The 16,537-nt window shown below is 40.4% G+C and overlaps 1 protein-coding gene across 6 annotated transcripts in view; it reads right to left on the reverse strand.

The window, feature by feature from the left end:
* SREK1 (splicing regulatory glutamic acid and lysine rich protein 1) overlaps positions 1–16,537 on the reverse strand; it is a 52,969-nt gene that overhangs the window by 14,376 nt on the left and 22,056 nt on the right. For 5 of the 6 annotated variants that reach the window (XM_006081387.3, XM_006081386.3, XM_023751300.1 and 2 more), the window contains 6 exons: positions 15,495–15,659; positions 15,198–15,376; positions 13,902–14,032; positions 12,910–13,024; positions 5,228–5,347; positions 4,108–4,494 (listed from right to left, as the gene is read on the reverse strand). In XM_006081387.3, coding sequence (XP_006081449.1) covers positions 4,108–4,494; positions 5,228–5,347; positions 12,910–13,024; positions 13,902–14,032; positions 15,198–15,376; positions 15,495–15,659 — 1,097 coding nt within the window. Of the gene's footprint in view, positions 1–4,107; positions 4,495–5,227; positions 5,348–12,909; positions 13,025–13,901; positions 14,033–15,197; positions 15,377–15,494; positions 15,660–16,537 lie in introns of those variants that run through there. The other variant, XM_023751302.1, reaches the window with a different exon arrangement.

Consider the following 16,537-nt stretch of genomic DNA (forward strand, 5'->3'; position numbering starts at 1 on the left):
TATATAAAAATTTTCTTTTAAAAGGTAGATTAGGAGAATATTGGAAATAAAAATATTAAGTAGACTATTTTTCTGAGCAATGTTTCCCCCATTTACTAAACAAATCAGAGCAACTGAAAAGCAGAAAAATGCTAAAAAGTGAGAAATTGTATCTCTTCACCAAGCTCCTCTGAAAGTATGAAACATTCTAAGCATTTATTTTCCAGACCCCAGAGGTTATTTAGGAATATATTTAGCACTGAATGTGAATATCTGAACTTTCTTAAATATCAAGCGACTTTAAAATGAGCCAAGAAAAAATGAAACATTTCATTCACAGTCATCAGAAAAAGCAAATTCAACTAAATGGCATCAAAAACATTATTTGGTGTTGTGAAGAGCGGTATCTAAACAATTACATAAACACAAAAGAATATGTGACACAGAATCATTAAAATCACTGTGCCATAAACATGCAGTCACAGGTCTCAACGATACCCACAGTAAATGAGGTTAAATTAATTCTTCAGGTTTTGGTTCAATGTGCTAAAATATTACCAGCTTATTTTAAGCCCATCCTATTTAACACTTGGAATGCGGGAAACGAGTTAAGTCGGCTCGCGTGAATTGAGCGTACTCCGCGGGAGCCGTCTTTAACTCGGTTCATATAGATTTGCGGTGGAGTGCGGGAAACGTGTAAACTCGGGCCGATTGTAACTGCGTATTACCAAATATTTGTTTGTAATCCACCCTTTTGGTGGATGGAACAAAACCAAAAGACAGAGCCATCTTATATTTTGGCGGGAAATTCACCCGCACTCCAAGTGCTAATAAAGAGGGAATATGCTAATTGACCCTCACGCCATTGCAAAGATGGCAGCGCCTACAGCCAATAAGGAGGGAATATGCTAATTGACTGCCATGCCCTCAAAGATGGCAGCGCCCACAGCCAATAAGGAGTATGCTAATTGCTGCCCCGCCCTCAAAGATGGCGGCACCCACAGCCAATAAGGAGGGAATATGCTAATTGACTGCCCGCCCTCAAAGATGGTGGCACTCACAGCCACAAGATGGCGGCACCCAGTCCCCTCAGCCCCGCTGGGCGGCAGGTGTGCGGCAAGGCCAGGCCTGCCCCCAGGCGGGCCCAGCCACTCTGTGTGCCTGCCTCTGGAGTCCTCCAGTCCCCTCAGCCCCCAGCCACCCAGGGCCGCCCGGGGCGCAGGTAACCAGGGCCGGCCGAGGTTTGCGCTGCCGGCAGTGGCAGCAGCAGAGGTGTGATGGGGTGTCACCTTCCCCTGATCGCCGGATGACCCCCCGCCTCTGAGGGCTCCCAGACTGTGAGAGGGGGCAGGCCGGGCTGAGGGACACCCCCCCTCCAGTGCATGAATTTTCATACACCGGGCCTCTAGTTTTAACATAAAGTGTTGCTTTCAACTCTATGCTGAATCAAGTTTTCTTAAAGCAAGTAACCAAGAACTAGTTAGAGAATTCTCAAGTAAACTTAATTTCTAAAAGGAGAAAGGGCTACTGTACTTCTGATACTAAAGTACAAAGTAGATGGAAAATTTCATCTAACCTTCAGTTTCCTCATGTTTTACAACCATGATAATAGTCTTCTCATAGACTTATTTCTTTTTAAAATATATTTTATTGATTTTTTACAGAGAGGAAGGGTGAGGGATAGAGAGTTAGAAACATCGATGAGAGAAACATTGATCAGCTGCCTTCTGCACACTCCCTACTGGGGATGTGCCTGCAACCAAGGTACATGCCCTTGACAGGAATCGAACCTGGGAACCTTGAGTCCGCAGGCCAACACTCTATCCACTAAGCCAAACTGGTTAGGGCACATAGACTTTTTTCAAGATTAAATAAGGTTAGGCATGAAAAATTGCTGACACATAAAATCTGTCATATAGTAAAAGCACTAAAATGCTTGAATTATCTTGTATTATCTAAACAAAGACTAGCATTAAGAATAAAACCAGAAAAAGAAAAAAAAAAGAATAAAACCAGGAGGTCACTGTTTGATTCCCAGTCAGCACACATGCCCAGGTTGCGTACTTGATCCCTAATAGGGGGCATGCAAAAGATGGCTGATCGATGCTTCTTCTCTCATCATTGATGTTTCTCTCTTTCCCTCTCTGAAATCAATAAAATAATATTTTTAAAAAGAATTTTTAAAAAAGGCATTCCTGTTTCTGAAATTATTTTCTATGAAAAATTATGCTTAAAATACCTTTAAAGCTTTCTTAAAATATATATTTTAATATATAGCTTAACACAAGAACTTCTATTTATTTATAGCCACGGTATCATCCGGAATAATGAAATGTAGGTTTACATAATCTTCAATCAATGAAGGTCCTCATTTTGCTGCAGTTACTATGGCAACCTACTCCACCTGGTGGCAGAGCACTTATTAAGAGATTAAGGGAACAGTCCTAAGAAAAAAGCAAAATCTTAAAAATGACAAAACAAAAAATGTAAACATTCATGCGTTCAACAAAATAGTGCAGTAAAAACTAACTTAGATGAAAAAGCACTAACACTGCAATTTCAGAAATCATTTCACATAAAACTAACCACACCACTCCAAAGAAATACGGAAGTCTAAGAGGTCAATTCTTCTATATTTAAATTTTAAAAAGGCCCTTCCACTGTTTCCATATTTTGGCTACAGTGAATAATGCTGCAATGAACATAGGGATACATATATCTTTGGGAATAAATGTTTTCACATTTTGGTGGTAGAAATCCAGAGGAGTTACTGGGTCTATGTTCCACTTTTTGAGAAACTTTCAGTTTACATTCCCACCAACAGTGAATGAGGGTTCCTTTTCTCCACAACCTCTCTAACACTTGTTATTACTTGTCTTGTTGATAATACCCAACCTAATAGGTGTGATGTGATGTCCAACTGTCCTTTGCTAGATGACTGGACAAAGAAGATGTGGTACAAATATACAATGGAATACTACTCAGCCATAAAATGCAATACTGCCATTTGTGACAACATGGATGGACCTTGAGAATATCATGATAAGCGAAATAAGTCAGACAGAAAAAGTCAAGAACCTATGATTTCACTCATATGTGGGATATAAAACTGAAAGCAAAAAATGAACAAACAAAAACTCAGACACACAACAGTATGGTGGTTACCAGAGGGAAAGGGGACTGGGTGATACAAAGGTAAAGGGTGGTAAATATATGGTGGTGAAACGAGATTTGAACTTGGGTGGTGAACACACAATGCAATATCCAGGTGATCCTATATAATAAAAGCCTAATAATGCTAAGTGTCCAATCGTCCGTTCAACCAATCAAAGCGTAATATGCTAATGATCTGCTAAGGCCACTCAACCGCTCCCTATGACGTGCACTGACCACCAGGGGACAGTCAACCACTTGACCAGTCACTATGACATGCACTGACCACCAGGGGCAGATGCTCCGACCAGTAGCTTAGCTTGCTGCTGGGGTCCGGCCAATCGGGACTGAGCGAGAGGGGCCAGACACGCCCTGGAGCCCTCCCGTGGTCCTGCCCCGGCTGGCCAACCTCCTGCGTCCCTTCCCGGCCCTGATTGTGCACCAGTGGGGCCCCTCAGCCTGCCCTACGCCCTCTCACAATCCAGGACCCCTTGAGGGATGTCGGATAGCCGGTTTCAGCCCAATCCCGCAGGCCAGGCCGGGGGACCCCATTGGTGCACAAATTCATGCACCAGGCCTCTACTATATTATAAAATTGTACACTTGAAACCTATATTATTTTATTAACCAATGTCACCCCAATTAAAAAAATAAAAACTTGCTCCTGCCATCCCACCCTCCAAGAAAATCAGCAGCAGCACCATCTGCTAGTGCTGCCACCACGTTAAAATAATGGATCACAAAAGAGAAGTAAAACTTTTCAAATAATTTTGCCCAATACCATCCATCCTTCCTTCTCACAGATTCAATCCTGTGGCAAGCCCTCTTAGAGAAATGCTTACTCTGAAAAGAAAAATGTTTTGATATTACTGTACTGATTCCACTTGTAAAGAAAATCTTGTCCCCCTCAGTTAAAATTCTTATTTTCATTTGTCATCAGTAAAAACCTTGGTAAAAATTTTAAGCATATCAAACCTGCTGGAACTACGAGATCTTCTTGATGCATTGTAACTTCTGGGCGGTGTTCTGGATTTTTTATCCTTCTTTCTTTTCTCATCTATCTCTTTGGATCTGTCCTTTTCTCGTTCCTTTTCTTTATCCTGTTCCTTTTCCTTCTCTTTGTCTCGCTCCTTTTCATGCTCTTTTTCCCGCTCTCTCTCTCTGTCCTTTTCCTTGTCTTTATCCTTATCCCGGTCCTTTTCCCGTTCTTTATCCCGGTCTTTATCTTTGTTTTTACCCCGTTCCTTTTCTTTTTCACGTTCCTTTTCCCTGTCTCTCTCTTTTTCCCTTTCCTTTTCTTTATCTTTTTCTTTCACTCTTTCCTTTTCCTTGATCTTTTCTCGGGTGTCTTTTCTCTTGTCCCTTTAAAAAAGAAAAATAAGAAAGTAAATTCACAACTGAAATAATTCTACTCCCCAAAAGGACCTTCCTCTCTTTCTTCAATAATTATCAATACAAAACAATTTATAATAGCTATAAGACATAACAAGTTTCTATCTAACTCAGTTGTAACTGAAGCTACTAAATAAAACAAATATCACTCTGGCCAGTATTACTAAATCGTTAGAGCCCATGCACCAAAGGGTTGCAGGTTCGATTCCCAGGCAAGGGCACTTACCTGGGTTGCAGGTTTAATCCCTGGACCAGTTGTGGTGTGTGCGGGAAGTGGCCAATGTGTCTCTCTCACACCAATGTTTCTCTTTCTCTTTCTCTCTCTTTCTCTCTCTCTCTCTCTCTCTCTCCAATGTGTCTCTCTCACACCAATGTTTCTCTCTCTCTCTCTTTCTCTCTCTCTCTCTCTCTCTCTCTCTCTCTCTCTTTTTCCCCCTGCCTACCTCCTTTCCACTCTCTCTAGAAATTGATGAAAAAAATGACCTCAGGTGAGGATTAAAATAAATAATTGATTAATTAGTAAAATAAAAACCAATACCAGGTGGAATTAAGTACAGAAACCTCATGAGTCATAATGGCAATCAGATCTAAATCAACAGCAACCAATATTAATCATTACTAAAACAATCAGAAAAAAAGTTTACTTTCCCTCACAACAGATTTTTAACAAATAAAGCCTTTTTTTTTTTCACCCAAAACTCACCGTGAATGTGAACGACTCCTTGACTTTCGTCTTTCCCTGGATTTAGAGCGTTTTTTATGTGGGCTCTTAGATCTACGTCTATCTTTTTGTCTTGAACGTGATCTATTATGGGATCTACTCCTAAAGAAAAACAAATTGTTAGAATGTCAAATATTTTTCTTAGAATTTCAACTTTTAGTGATGTCTTTCAAATAAGAGAATTTTAAAAACTATCCCAAAATATGTATCAATATTTTAAAATTCTCCACTATGTAGTGCTTCAGTTAGATTATCTAAAATACTTTATTTATGGAAACTTTGTCAGATTGATCATTATTCAGAACACCAAGATAAAAACAGAGAAAGAATTTAAGTTATTTCTTGTGTCAGATTTAAGTTAACATTTCTCAGGTGTGGCTTTCTTTTGCTAACTTATTTTCCTTTTTCCCCCCTCCAGAATGTCTCACAAAACAGAATATACCTCTGTGAAAACAGAAGACAAAATAATGCTAGTTCTGTGCATTATCTCTTCTTCTCATGCGAATCTCTTTTGCTAATTATTACGTGCCTTAATATAGACGACTTCTCCTATGATCCAAGTTTCCATATCACAAATTGTCTTTAACTCTTGACTTGCATGTAATGACTACTTGGGACTACAACTTATCTTGACAAGTTGTAATCTTTAGTGATTACATAGTTCAATAGTTTCTGTAAATGGCTGTGTGCTTTGTCAAAATACATATTAAGAAGATATAAGCAGGATAGTACTAGTGACAGTACTAGTGTGACAGAAAAATAACCTTCATCACTTGAGTTAAAGCTAGACATAACCAAACGTTGGATTTGTAAGGCCCTGATTTTATAACTATACTAGTGATTGGCGCCAGTGAGAGCTTTATATGTATTGTGCATGTGTGAGTCAACTTTGCCTTTTATATATATAGAATAAACTTGCTTAATTAGACCTGCTTTCTGATTTAGCTAAGTTTTTTCCAGCCTAGTGAAGCACCCCAACTTCTCTTTCAAGTAATTGTCAGCAACACAGCAGTAAATATCAACACAAAGCTGATTATTATTGTTGATCACGAAGGGAGAACAAAGGGTAAAATATTTAACTGCAGCAGTGTTTATATTCTGTACAATGAGAAAACCTAAAGTCATTTTCACAGTCTACCGTTTATTCTTTTCAGTCAGGTCAAGTTTCTAAACTTTCTAGCTCTGTTTTCCGGCTAATGAAAAGAAAATAGGATTCTCTCAAGTCTCCTATCTACCTACTCCAGGACTTCTGTGAGGATCAAATGTGATGAGGCAAGTGAAAACACTTCACAGACATTTGGTTGATGTGTAAAATGTTTGCATGTGGCTATAAAGCAAGTCATGTTCCTGGGCTGAAGAAACTCCAAGGAGGCTAGTTGTTAGGGAGAGGAAGCCGGGCATTCCTACGTGACGTAATTACCTGGCACCCACAGCGACTGTTTCCAAGCTGGGCTGGGCTATGGGCCACATTTTGCACCATGGGGTCTCGGCAGCATTGGCTGCAATTTGGTGGGGTGTCGCTCTGGGAAGGTGGCAGGGCCTGTTTCCCACTTGGGGGAAGCCAAGTGTTGCTTTGTTGGTGCCAGGTCCACGGTACCGTTTCTTTGTAAATGGCCAGTGCATGTCATGGCAGCTCCTGCATTGAGCGTCTGCCCCATGATGGTCAGTGTGCGTCTTATTTTCAACTGAACCGGCTGTACATACACTTAGCATATTAGCCTTTTATATATACAGATAGATAAAGATAGCTATTAAAAGAAACCCTTATTACTGGAATTCCAGAAGGAAAAAAACAATAGTTTTTCCAATTGTGAAATTCTCTAGGCTCCTTTTCCCACTGAAATAACTGCTTATGTAATATCTATCTACACTAATAAAAGAGAAACATGGTAATTAGCGTACGACCGCTACCCTTCCCATTGGCTAATCAGCATATCCTTATGCAAATTAACTGTCAGCCAAGATGGCAGCTGGCAGCCATGCACTGAAGCAAGCAGGGAGGCTTGCTTGCTCCAGTGACTGCGGACTCCAACATTCCCCGCCTGCCACTGCCGGCCTCTCAGCTGCAACTCTAAGCAACTATGTACTATGTTGCAAATAAGAAGCTAAACAAAACCCCAGAAACCGGCTTTCAATCAGCCAGGCTTCCGGACCGCAACATTGTATCGATGTTTTCAGCAGCGAGGCCTCAGAGCTAAAGCTGGCCCAGAATAAAAAAGAAAAAAAAAGAAAAAAAGGAGCGGTTGGGAGCTTCAGTCACCCGCTTCCAGAAAACAGCCCTCAGCCCCTCACCCAGACGGGCCAGGCACCCCAGTGGGGACCCCCACCCTGATCCAGGACACCCTTCAGGGCAAACCAGCCGGCCCCCACCCGTGCACCAGGCCTCTATCCTATATAGTAAAAGGGTAATATGCCTCCCGGCACTGGGATCAGCGGAGCAGTGAGGCCTCCCGGCACCGGGATCAGCGTGACAGGGGGCAGCGCCCAAACCCCCTGATCGCCCTGCGGCTCTGTGTGTGACAGGGGGCGGGGCCACAACCTCTCTATCCGCCCTGCTCTGTTCGTGACAGGGGAAGGCGCCCCAACCCCCTGATCAGCCCTGCTCTGTGCCTGATAGGGGGGAGCTCCCCAACCCCCTGATTGCCCTGCAGCTCTGTGTTTGACAGGGTGCGGCGCACCAACCCCCTGATCGGCCCTGCTCTGTGTGTGACAGGGTGCGGCGCCCCAACCCCTCTCCCCCACGGGCCCTGCTCTGTGTGTGACATGGTAGAGCCATAACCTCTCCATCGGCCCTGCCCTGAGTGTGACAGGGTGCAGCGCCCCAACCCCCTGATCCGCCCTGCTCTGTGTGTGACAGGGTACGGAGCCCCAACCCCCCTGATGGGCCCTGCTCTGTGAGTGACAGGGGGGAGCTCCCCAACCCCCCGATCGGCCCTGCTCTGTGCGTGACAGGGGGTGGCGCCGCAACCTCCCCATCGACCCTGCCTTGAGTGTGACAGGGGGCGGTGCCCCAACCCCCCAATCGGCCCTACCCTGAGCGTGACTGAGGGTGGCATCGCAACCTCCCGATCTGCCCTGCTCTGTGAATGACGGGGTGGCGCCCCAACTCCCCAATCGGCCCTGCTCTGAGCCTGACCAGGGGCTGCACCTAGGGATTGGGCGTGCCCTCTGCCACCCGGGAGCAGGCCTAAGCCAGCAGGTCGTTATCTCCCAAGGGGTCCCAGACTGCAAGAGGGCATAGGCCAGGCTGGGGGACCCTCCCCCTTCCCCCCCCCCCCCCAAGTGCACAAATTTTTGTGCACCGGGCCTCTAGTATATATATAAAGGCCTAAACGACCGGCCAACTGGCTGGTACCTATGACACGCACTGACCACCAGGGGGCAGATGCTCAACACTGGAGCTGCCAAGTGACAGCAACTTTGCAGAGTGCCCTCTTGCACTCCGGGACCTCTCGAGGGATGTCGGACTGCCAGTTTCAGCCCAAATCCCCGCAGGCCTAGCTGCAGGACCCGACCGGTGCACGAATCTGTGCACTGGGTCTCTAGTGTTTTTTATAATGAAATATCCTAGGAACTATTAAAATATAACAATACTGAATGCACACAACCTTAATAAACTGATGAGTCACTGGCTTTGGAGTCAGACAATCTGAGCCTAACACTCAGCTCTGCCACACACCAGCTGTGAGAACTCTGACTAGTCAACCTCTCTATCCTGAGTTTCTTCATTTGTAAATGGAGTAAGAATTATAGGGCTGTCATGAGGATTAAATCAGATGATGTATGGAAAATTAACTGCCTAGCAGTCTCTGGCACAGAGTAAATGCTTAAAATTCCTAACTCTCACTGTCATCACCATCAACAGTATAAATGAAAACTTTAAATTCTATCTTTATTTATTCCAAAGAGGTCAAATGAGCTTTCATAAGTATGCTTTATATAATTAAAACTCATTTTGAGAGTCATGTTTTCATGAATTAAAACAAATATCTATAAAAGAAATACATATAGTTAAATGCTTGTGGTATACTATGAAATCAGACAACCCTCGATTAATAATGAAATCTTGTTTTTTAAACACATTTTTTCAGCCAAAATTTGTTTTTCAACAGCTAATTTTCAACTGAACCACTCATCTATTATGTCTTTAAAAATTATACATTTATCTTCATACCACGTTTTTAATATAAGAAGATAAGTCAGAGTTTGTTGAAATTTTTATTAATAATAACCTAAGAGATACAAGGCTCAACTAATAGGTATTAAGGCAAAAATGCAAAACTGAGAACATTTTTATTCCATTTACAGACATCCACATGGGATAAAGGGCCTTTGCTTCTTTGTACTTAATAAAAAAATCTTAAGATTTCTGTTCTTAACTTTACTAAAAATATAAATAATTTGTTTTAATCAAACAGTGCTTTCCACCTTAATTAAGCAAAGAAAACCCTTTAAAATATTTAACCAGACCCCTGATAGATACAAGTTACTTGGCTTCCTACCTTACCCTGTAGGTCTCCTTAGAGTTTGAAAGTTACCGCCCAAGAATAATTATTGTATTTTAATTTTGACATTAAATATTTTCGTGTCTCTACATCACCCTCTAATCAAATACAAGTTTTTTAACTAGGAATGCTAAAAGCTTCAAATCAAGAGTAAATCTAATCCAACCAAAGATAAGATTTGAATTATTGTTAGCAGTTCTCATTTTAGAGTAATGTGCAAAACTGCATTTATAAATTAAAGTGAATAAAGGGCAATTTACCATCATGTTGCAAAAATCATTTGTAAGTCAGTTGTTTCCCATAAAATGTTATTAAATGTCTTATAGTCCTATGCTGGTCTTTAAAATATAATAATTAGAGTGCCACCCATCTTTCCTAACACTATCTGGATGAGAACACATAAAAATTTGGAAACCAAAAGTGGGAACAAATCATCCCAGTCCTAACCAAGGTCACAGTGACAAAAAAACCCTTCCTCCCTCCTAAGAGGAAGGAATAAGAAGGGTAGGGGCTTTAGAAGCACCTGAGGACAGTGAGAACATAGAAAGGTGGCCTTCAAGAGAAAGGGCTCCTACAACCCACACTCCTGCTAAGTCTAGCAGGTCAGAGCTAGCACTAAGGGCATCAAATCCCAACAGCAGGGGAGGCAAAGCCAAGAAATGTCCAACATCCCTCTCCCCTACTGGGGTGGGGGAAGTTACTTCCATGGCAAGATCCTTAAGTTTTCTGGGTAAGGGGTCCCCCCCCCCTTAAATCATCCTCTTATGTATTTAAGAACTTAGTAAAAGCTATATATGTTTCTATAAACCATGTATAAAAATATTATATGCTTACCAAAAACGTGTGTGTGTGTGTATTCATGTATATGTGTGTGTATATATGTAGATATGTGTATGTGTGTATATATACAGTTGAACCTTGAACAATGCAGGGGTTGGAGTGTTGACCCACCGGACAGTCAAAAATCTTCTAACTCCCCCAAAACTTCAGTCATCCCTCAGAATCCACAAAAGATTGATTCCAGAACTAACCCTTCCCACCACAGATACCAAATTCTGCAAATGTTCCAGTCCCTTATACAAAACTTGAGGCCCAGTGCACGACACTCATGCATGGGGGGGGGGGGGGGGGGGGGGGGGCTCAGCCTGACCTGCGCCCTCTTGCAGTCTGGGACCCCTCGTCCTTCACCCGTCTGCTCACTGCTACTTAGCGCTGCCACGGAGGCAGGAGAGGCTCCCACCATCGCCATAGTGCTCGCCAGCTGTGAGCCCGGCTTCTGGCTGAGTGGCGCTCCCCATGGGAGCACAGTGACCACCAAGGGGCAGCTCCTGTATTGAGCGTCTGCCCCTTGGTGGTCAGTGTGCATCATAGCGACCGGTCGTTCCGCCATTGGTCAATTTGCATATTAGGGTTTTATTATATAGGATGGCATGGAACAATGCATATGGTAGGCCTCTCACTATTGTGGATTCCTAACTGCAGATCGAAAATATGTACTGTCTTCAATATGTGGTTGATTGAATTCATGAATCCTAAACCCACAGATATGGAGAGCTATATATTTACTGAAAAGAATCCACATATAGGTGGACCCATGCAGTTCAAACCCATGTTGTTCAAGGGTCAACTGTATGCATGCCAAGAATAAGTAATTTATAATGCTACACAGTTAGACCTACATGAAAGCAGTCCCATGAATGAGAAACAATTAACAAATTTCAGTTTAGACTGAATAATCCTCCTCCCCACAAACCCTTACAAAGGAAAAATACCCAAATATAGTTAAAATGATGAGAGCAAAAACCTTAAAGTGGATAGTTAAATTATTTGCCCCAACAGATAAAGCTTCCCAAAGATTATCAAGGAAACAATGATATCAATCATTAAGTTTGGTTTTATTCTAGCCTAGAAAACCACTAAGGTATTAGATTTGGAGCCTGGCTCTTGTAATCAACACAAAATGAACTCTTCAATTCAATTCTGTATTTCCTTGACCTCCTTTATGTTCACCACATCCTGTCAACCTATACTAATGTCAACAATCTAGCACCACTGCTTCTATACCCTTTTCCTTCTCCAGTTCTGGCTTCTGCTGCACTGGTCATTCCTTTTACATGAAACAACTTCCTTCACTTGGATCTGAACTTGCTTTATTGTAAGGCCTTGGATGGAAGAATACAGTAAAACCACATGCCAAAGGAGATTTTGCAAACTAAGAATAACAGAGAAGTATAAACCAGTAAATAGCAAGAAGTATATCCTATTAGAGTCAAAGAAATATTTTCCTATCTCATTGTTTCAATCTCCTTGAACAACACAGAAAAACAGACTAAACTGAGCTTGCCGGTGAGGTTCAACATACTGCAGCATACTGGTTCCCTCCCCTAAAACTCTCCCCTCCTTTTCTAATACCCTCACACCTCACACACATAAACATGCACACACTGTTATCTACCTCTTCTCTTCAGGCCTAGGTATATGTGTGCATACAGCATACAGTTAGAATCCACTATATACATTTCCACATTTCAGTAACAGTCCCTCTACATCTTAAAGAAGACAATTAAGATCCCCTTTGAGTCAAACACAACAGATTTAAAAAGAAAGTTAAAACAACAGAGCTATGCTCAAAAATAAAACAAAACAGAAACAGAGCTTAAGCACAATACAATAGTTGGAACTAAAGCTGGAAGTTACTCCTGTTTCAGGTACCAAAGTACTAAAGAGAGGTAAGGACTTGAAAGCAAGATTTGGGATGGTACTTCCAACACTTGAGTGGACTGGGAAGAGGGAGGGGGCAGCAACTTCAGCAATCAGCCATCAGCATCACCATATACATGGTTCCCTTTTCTCAATATGCAAAGTTTCTGCCAGTCTGTATAAACACTAGTTTACTCTTAGAAAAATCAGAAACATTGCATCTTAAGATAGAAAACCAACTTCTAAAACTAAAAATTCATTGAAATAAAAATGATGTATTATTAAAAATTGCAATTTTAACTACAGTTAATTATAATTAAAGTGATATTTCATGGTAACCATACTTTCTGGTGAACTCTATGAAATTTCTAAATTCTGACATTTGGACAAAAACTCAGAAATCTTAACTATTTTTAATACAAAACCAAAAAAAATTAAAGTGATAGCATAAATTCTCACCTGTGTTTCGACTGTGATCTTTTCCTTCTAGAATGGGATTTTGAGCTAGACCTGGATTTGGAACGAGTGTGGGAACGAGATCGACCGCCTTTTCTTTCATTGCTCTTTCCAGACTCTGGGAGGAAAAAACCACTTTGCAGTGTAAGCTCAGAACAATTAAAGATCCCAGTTAATAATCAGGCACAAGTGGAATGTACCACATATAGTGCAAGGGGCCTACTCTCTGTACATCCTCCTCCTGTGCAATTATCCTTCAGAAACATCCAAGAAAGTCATTGCATAAACTCGTTGAGTGCAGCCACCCTGCAGCAGTACATATAAACCAGATGATTATAAACAGCTGTTCGTAATATTTTGTTGCTGCCATAATGTACGATTATAACATGTCTGTAAGTCCTATAACAGTGATTTTAAATCTTTCTTCATTTATTTTGCTAGAATTGAGGCTTAAATTCTGAGTGCTAATTTAGAAAACTTGCTCAAATGTCAACCATCTAGACAGTTTTAAATTGGATTCTTAAATTTTAGTTAGCAACACAAAAGTTTGAAGAGGTAAGTGTTCTTTTACCTTGCTAAAACAGTGTCTGTATTTTCCCTAACTCACAGAATCTCTTTTTTATATTTACAATTAAAACTTTGATGAAAAGTAAGTCTGCTTAATCATCACATTTTAAATATATTTATTCTTGTTTTTGGTCTCACAATAACATTTGTACATTGCTTTAAGCAAGTCAGTTTTGAGCAGTAATTTTGCTCTTAAAGTATAAAACTGATTAACTCAGGCTAATGTGCCTCAATTCAGTATCATGGGAAAAGAATGTGCTAAGTACTTCTTTGACCTTTGACATTAGTAAGTCACTTACTCTTTCTTGAGTTTCAGTCTTCTTGTTTGTAAAATGAAGGAACTGAACAAGATTAATTTCTAAAATCCTTGCAGTTCTAAAATTCTATGATCTTAAACTATGACCTGTGTAACAACACTATGACCTTACCTGGTTCAATAGCAGCTGAGATAAATGACTGAGCCTCTCGTACTCGCTTCATGACTTCTTCTAACTCCTTAGCTGCAGCCTGAGGTGTCATCTCAGGGGGTTTTACTATTGCATTGTTGGAGTGATTTATTCTAAATTAAAAACATTAGCATATCACAAATACACACCATCTTTTACAAAACATGAAACAATTAAGTGTTTATATGATACATATATTTATGAATCGACGCCTTGAAAGCACATTAAGAGTAATATAGCTAAATACAGAATAACCACAACCAACCTCAAAAACCATAATGAATCTCATTTCCACCTGCCATCATCTCTTGCTAACAAAGCCAAAAGCAAGAGGAGAAAAAAACTCTGTTAGCTGACTTCTTTAACAACTTTAATAGGCCAGGACAACTACTTCCCCTGCACACTTTAGAATTATAATAAATTAAAATGTTGACACCAATATTAAAATCAATCACTTCTATTCTTAGATTATAAGATTTTGTTGATAACCTCTGCACCCTGGGAAGAGCAAGGGAAGCTGTATATTCTGTACACTATTTTAATCACCCCTGGACCACAGCTGAGTCAAACACAGCTTTGAATGTGGGAGGCATTTGATAAAACTCTTTATCTGCCAGGCAACAGTGGTTTCTCTGATGCACATAGGAGAATTTCTTCAGTCTCACCCCTTCCACAATAGAAGACAAGCATTCATTAGGAAGTTATTTATCCTTTAATAGCAGAATCCCTATCAAACTGTATAACTAAGGTAATTACCTCAATAATCTGCATAAAATAGAGTATCTGATAGGCTACATCAATTTCTCATTTTGCAAACAAAGATAGGAGCCAACCTTAAAACTCAAAATGTATGATTCAGATCATTTCTGAGTACTTAATATTATTTTCTTCCTGGGATTTTGGACTTACCAAAATTCTTATTACTGTATTATTAAAAAAGTTCAACCCATATGTTAAATTGTCCATTAGTCCCGTCATAATGCAAAACCCACATGACCTGTTAAAGCTTATGGAAAAATACCTATGATCATTATATAAGGTATTTAACCAACATTAACATCAAACTAAACTTTATAAAATAGAAAATAAGATGTCTTCAAATACAACCATAAAGGCTAAAATGGTATCTCAGGTATTCATTTAGTATACTTAACACAAAGTCTTCCTTTCCACAAATTGCCAATTACTATTAAAAAGAAAAAAAAAAGCCTTAATTACATCAAAAATACTTTAAAGTTTTCCAAAATCATTAAAATTTCTTTGTTTAGGGTTTCTTACTTCAATGGCCTGTCTCCAAACATAACTCCATTAAAAGCAAGGGCCCTTGGTACAGAATTTTGGTCTGCAAATTCCACAAAAGCAAACCGAGTTGGCTGAGTCTCATCACCTGCCATCCGTACAAACTTCACTTCTCCAACTTGTTTAAAAAATTCGAGTAGCTGGTCAGCTGTTGTTGTCTGAAGAAACAAAGTAACATTTTAATAAAGTATATTCTTTTTTTTAAAATCAGGTAAATATTACTTTATCAATCTATATGATTTTTAAGAAGGGGGAAAGAATCAGTGTCTTCATTACCTGCGAATTCAAATTGCCAACATAGACTGTTCTCCTGATTTCATCAATTTTGGAAGGATCCACATTTCCCATAAGTGGTGGCTGTGGTATCTCTCCAAGTGTTGCAATATTGGGGTCTAGCGCTGCTGCTGGTATAGCTCCCAAACTGCTAAGGGAAACACCCAGCTATTAAGAAGAAGAAAAAACAAAGCACATTTTTGGTTAGTATCAAAAATTACCATTATCTAATCTTGAAAAGAATTGATCAACTCAAAAAGAATGGGAAGAAACTAGGGACTCCTAGCTTTAAGCCATGGATATGTCTGAATTATTAAGAGGGAGGTCACAGTAGTTTTTAATGTAATTCGAAATGCCACATATTTCTTGACTATCTGGATTTTTTAAAATATATTTTATTGATTTTTTACAGAGAGGAAGGGAGTGGGATAGAGAGTTAGAAACATCAATGAGAGAGAAACATCGATCAGCTGCCTTCTGCACACTCCCTACTGGGTATGTGCGCGCAACCAAGGTACATACATGCCCTTGGCCGGAATCAAACCCTGGACCCTTGAGTCTGCAGGCTGACGCTCTATCCACTGAGCCAAACTGGTTAGGGCGACTATCTGGATGTTTTATCTACTCTTAATCTTAACACTAAAAACACTCAATTCTCATTATTTGCAGTAGTTATGTCCTACTGAATTCTCATTATCTGCAGTAGTTATGTACTATCAAGTTGCCACAAACACTGAACTGTTGAATACTGAATCACTGTTCCTAGGGAAAACAGAAGGCTAGGTTCCTAACAAGTCTCTGGTCATATTTTCATCAACCAACACATAACCTTGTTTTATGTTGTGTTTCTGTTTAAAGACACCTTATTTAACATTTATTTTGATTCATTATAATTGAACTCATAGTCAGAAGCACTATCAACTCATTCCTGAAGGAACCCTAACACATATTTTCTCTGTAAGACATATCACAGCCTTCCAGCCCTTAGAAACACTAGACAGCACTTTAGCACTACATTTGGGAGCTAATTAAAATGGTGAAATCAT

This window comes from Myotis lucifugus, unplaced genomic scaffold (genome assembly GCF_000147115.1).
Source record: "Myotis lucifugus unplaced genomic scaffold, Myoluc2.0 scaffold_0, whole genome shotgun sequence".
NCBI classification, from domain to species: domain Eukaryota; kingdom Metazoa; phylum Chordata; class Mammalia; order Chiroptera; family Vespertilionidae; genus Myotis; species Myotis lucifugus.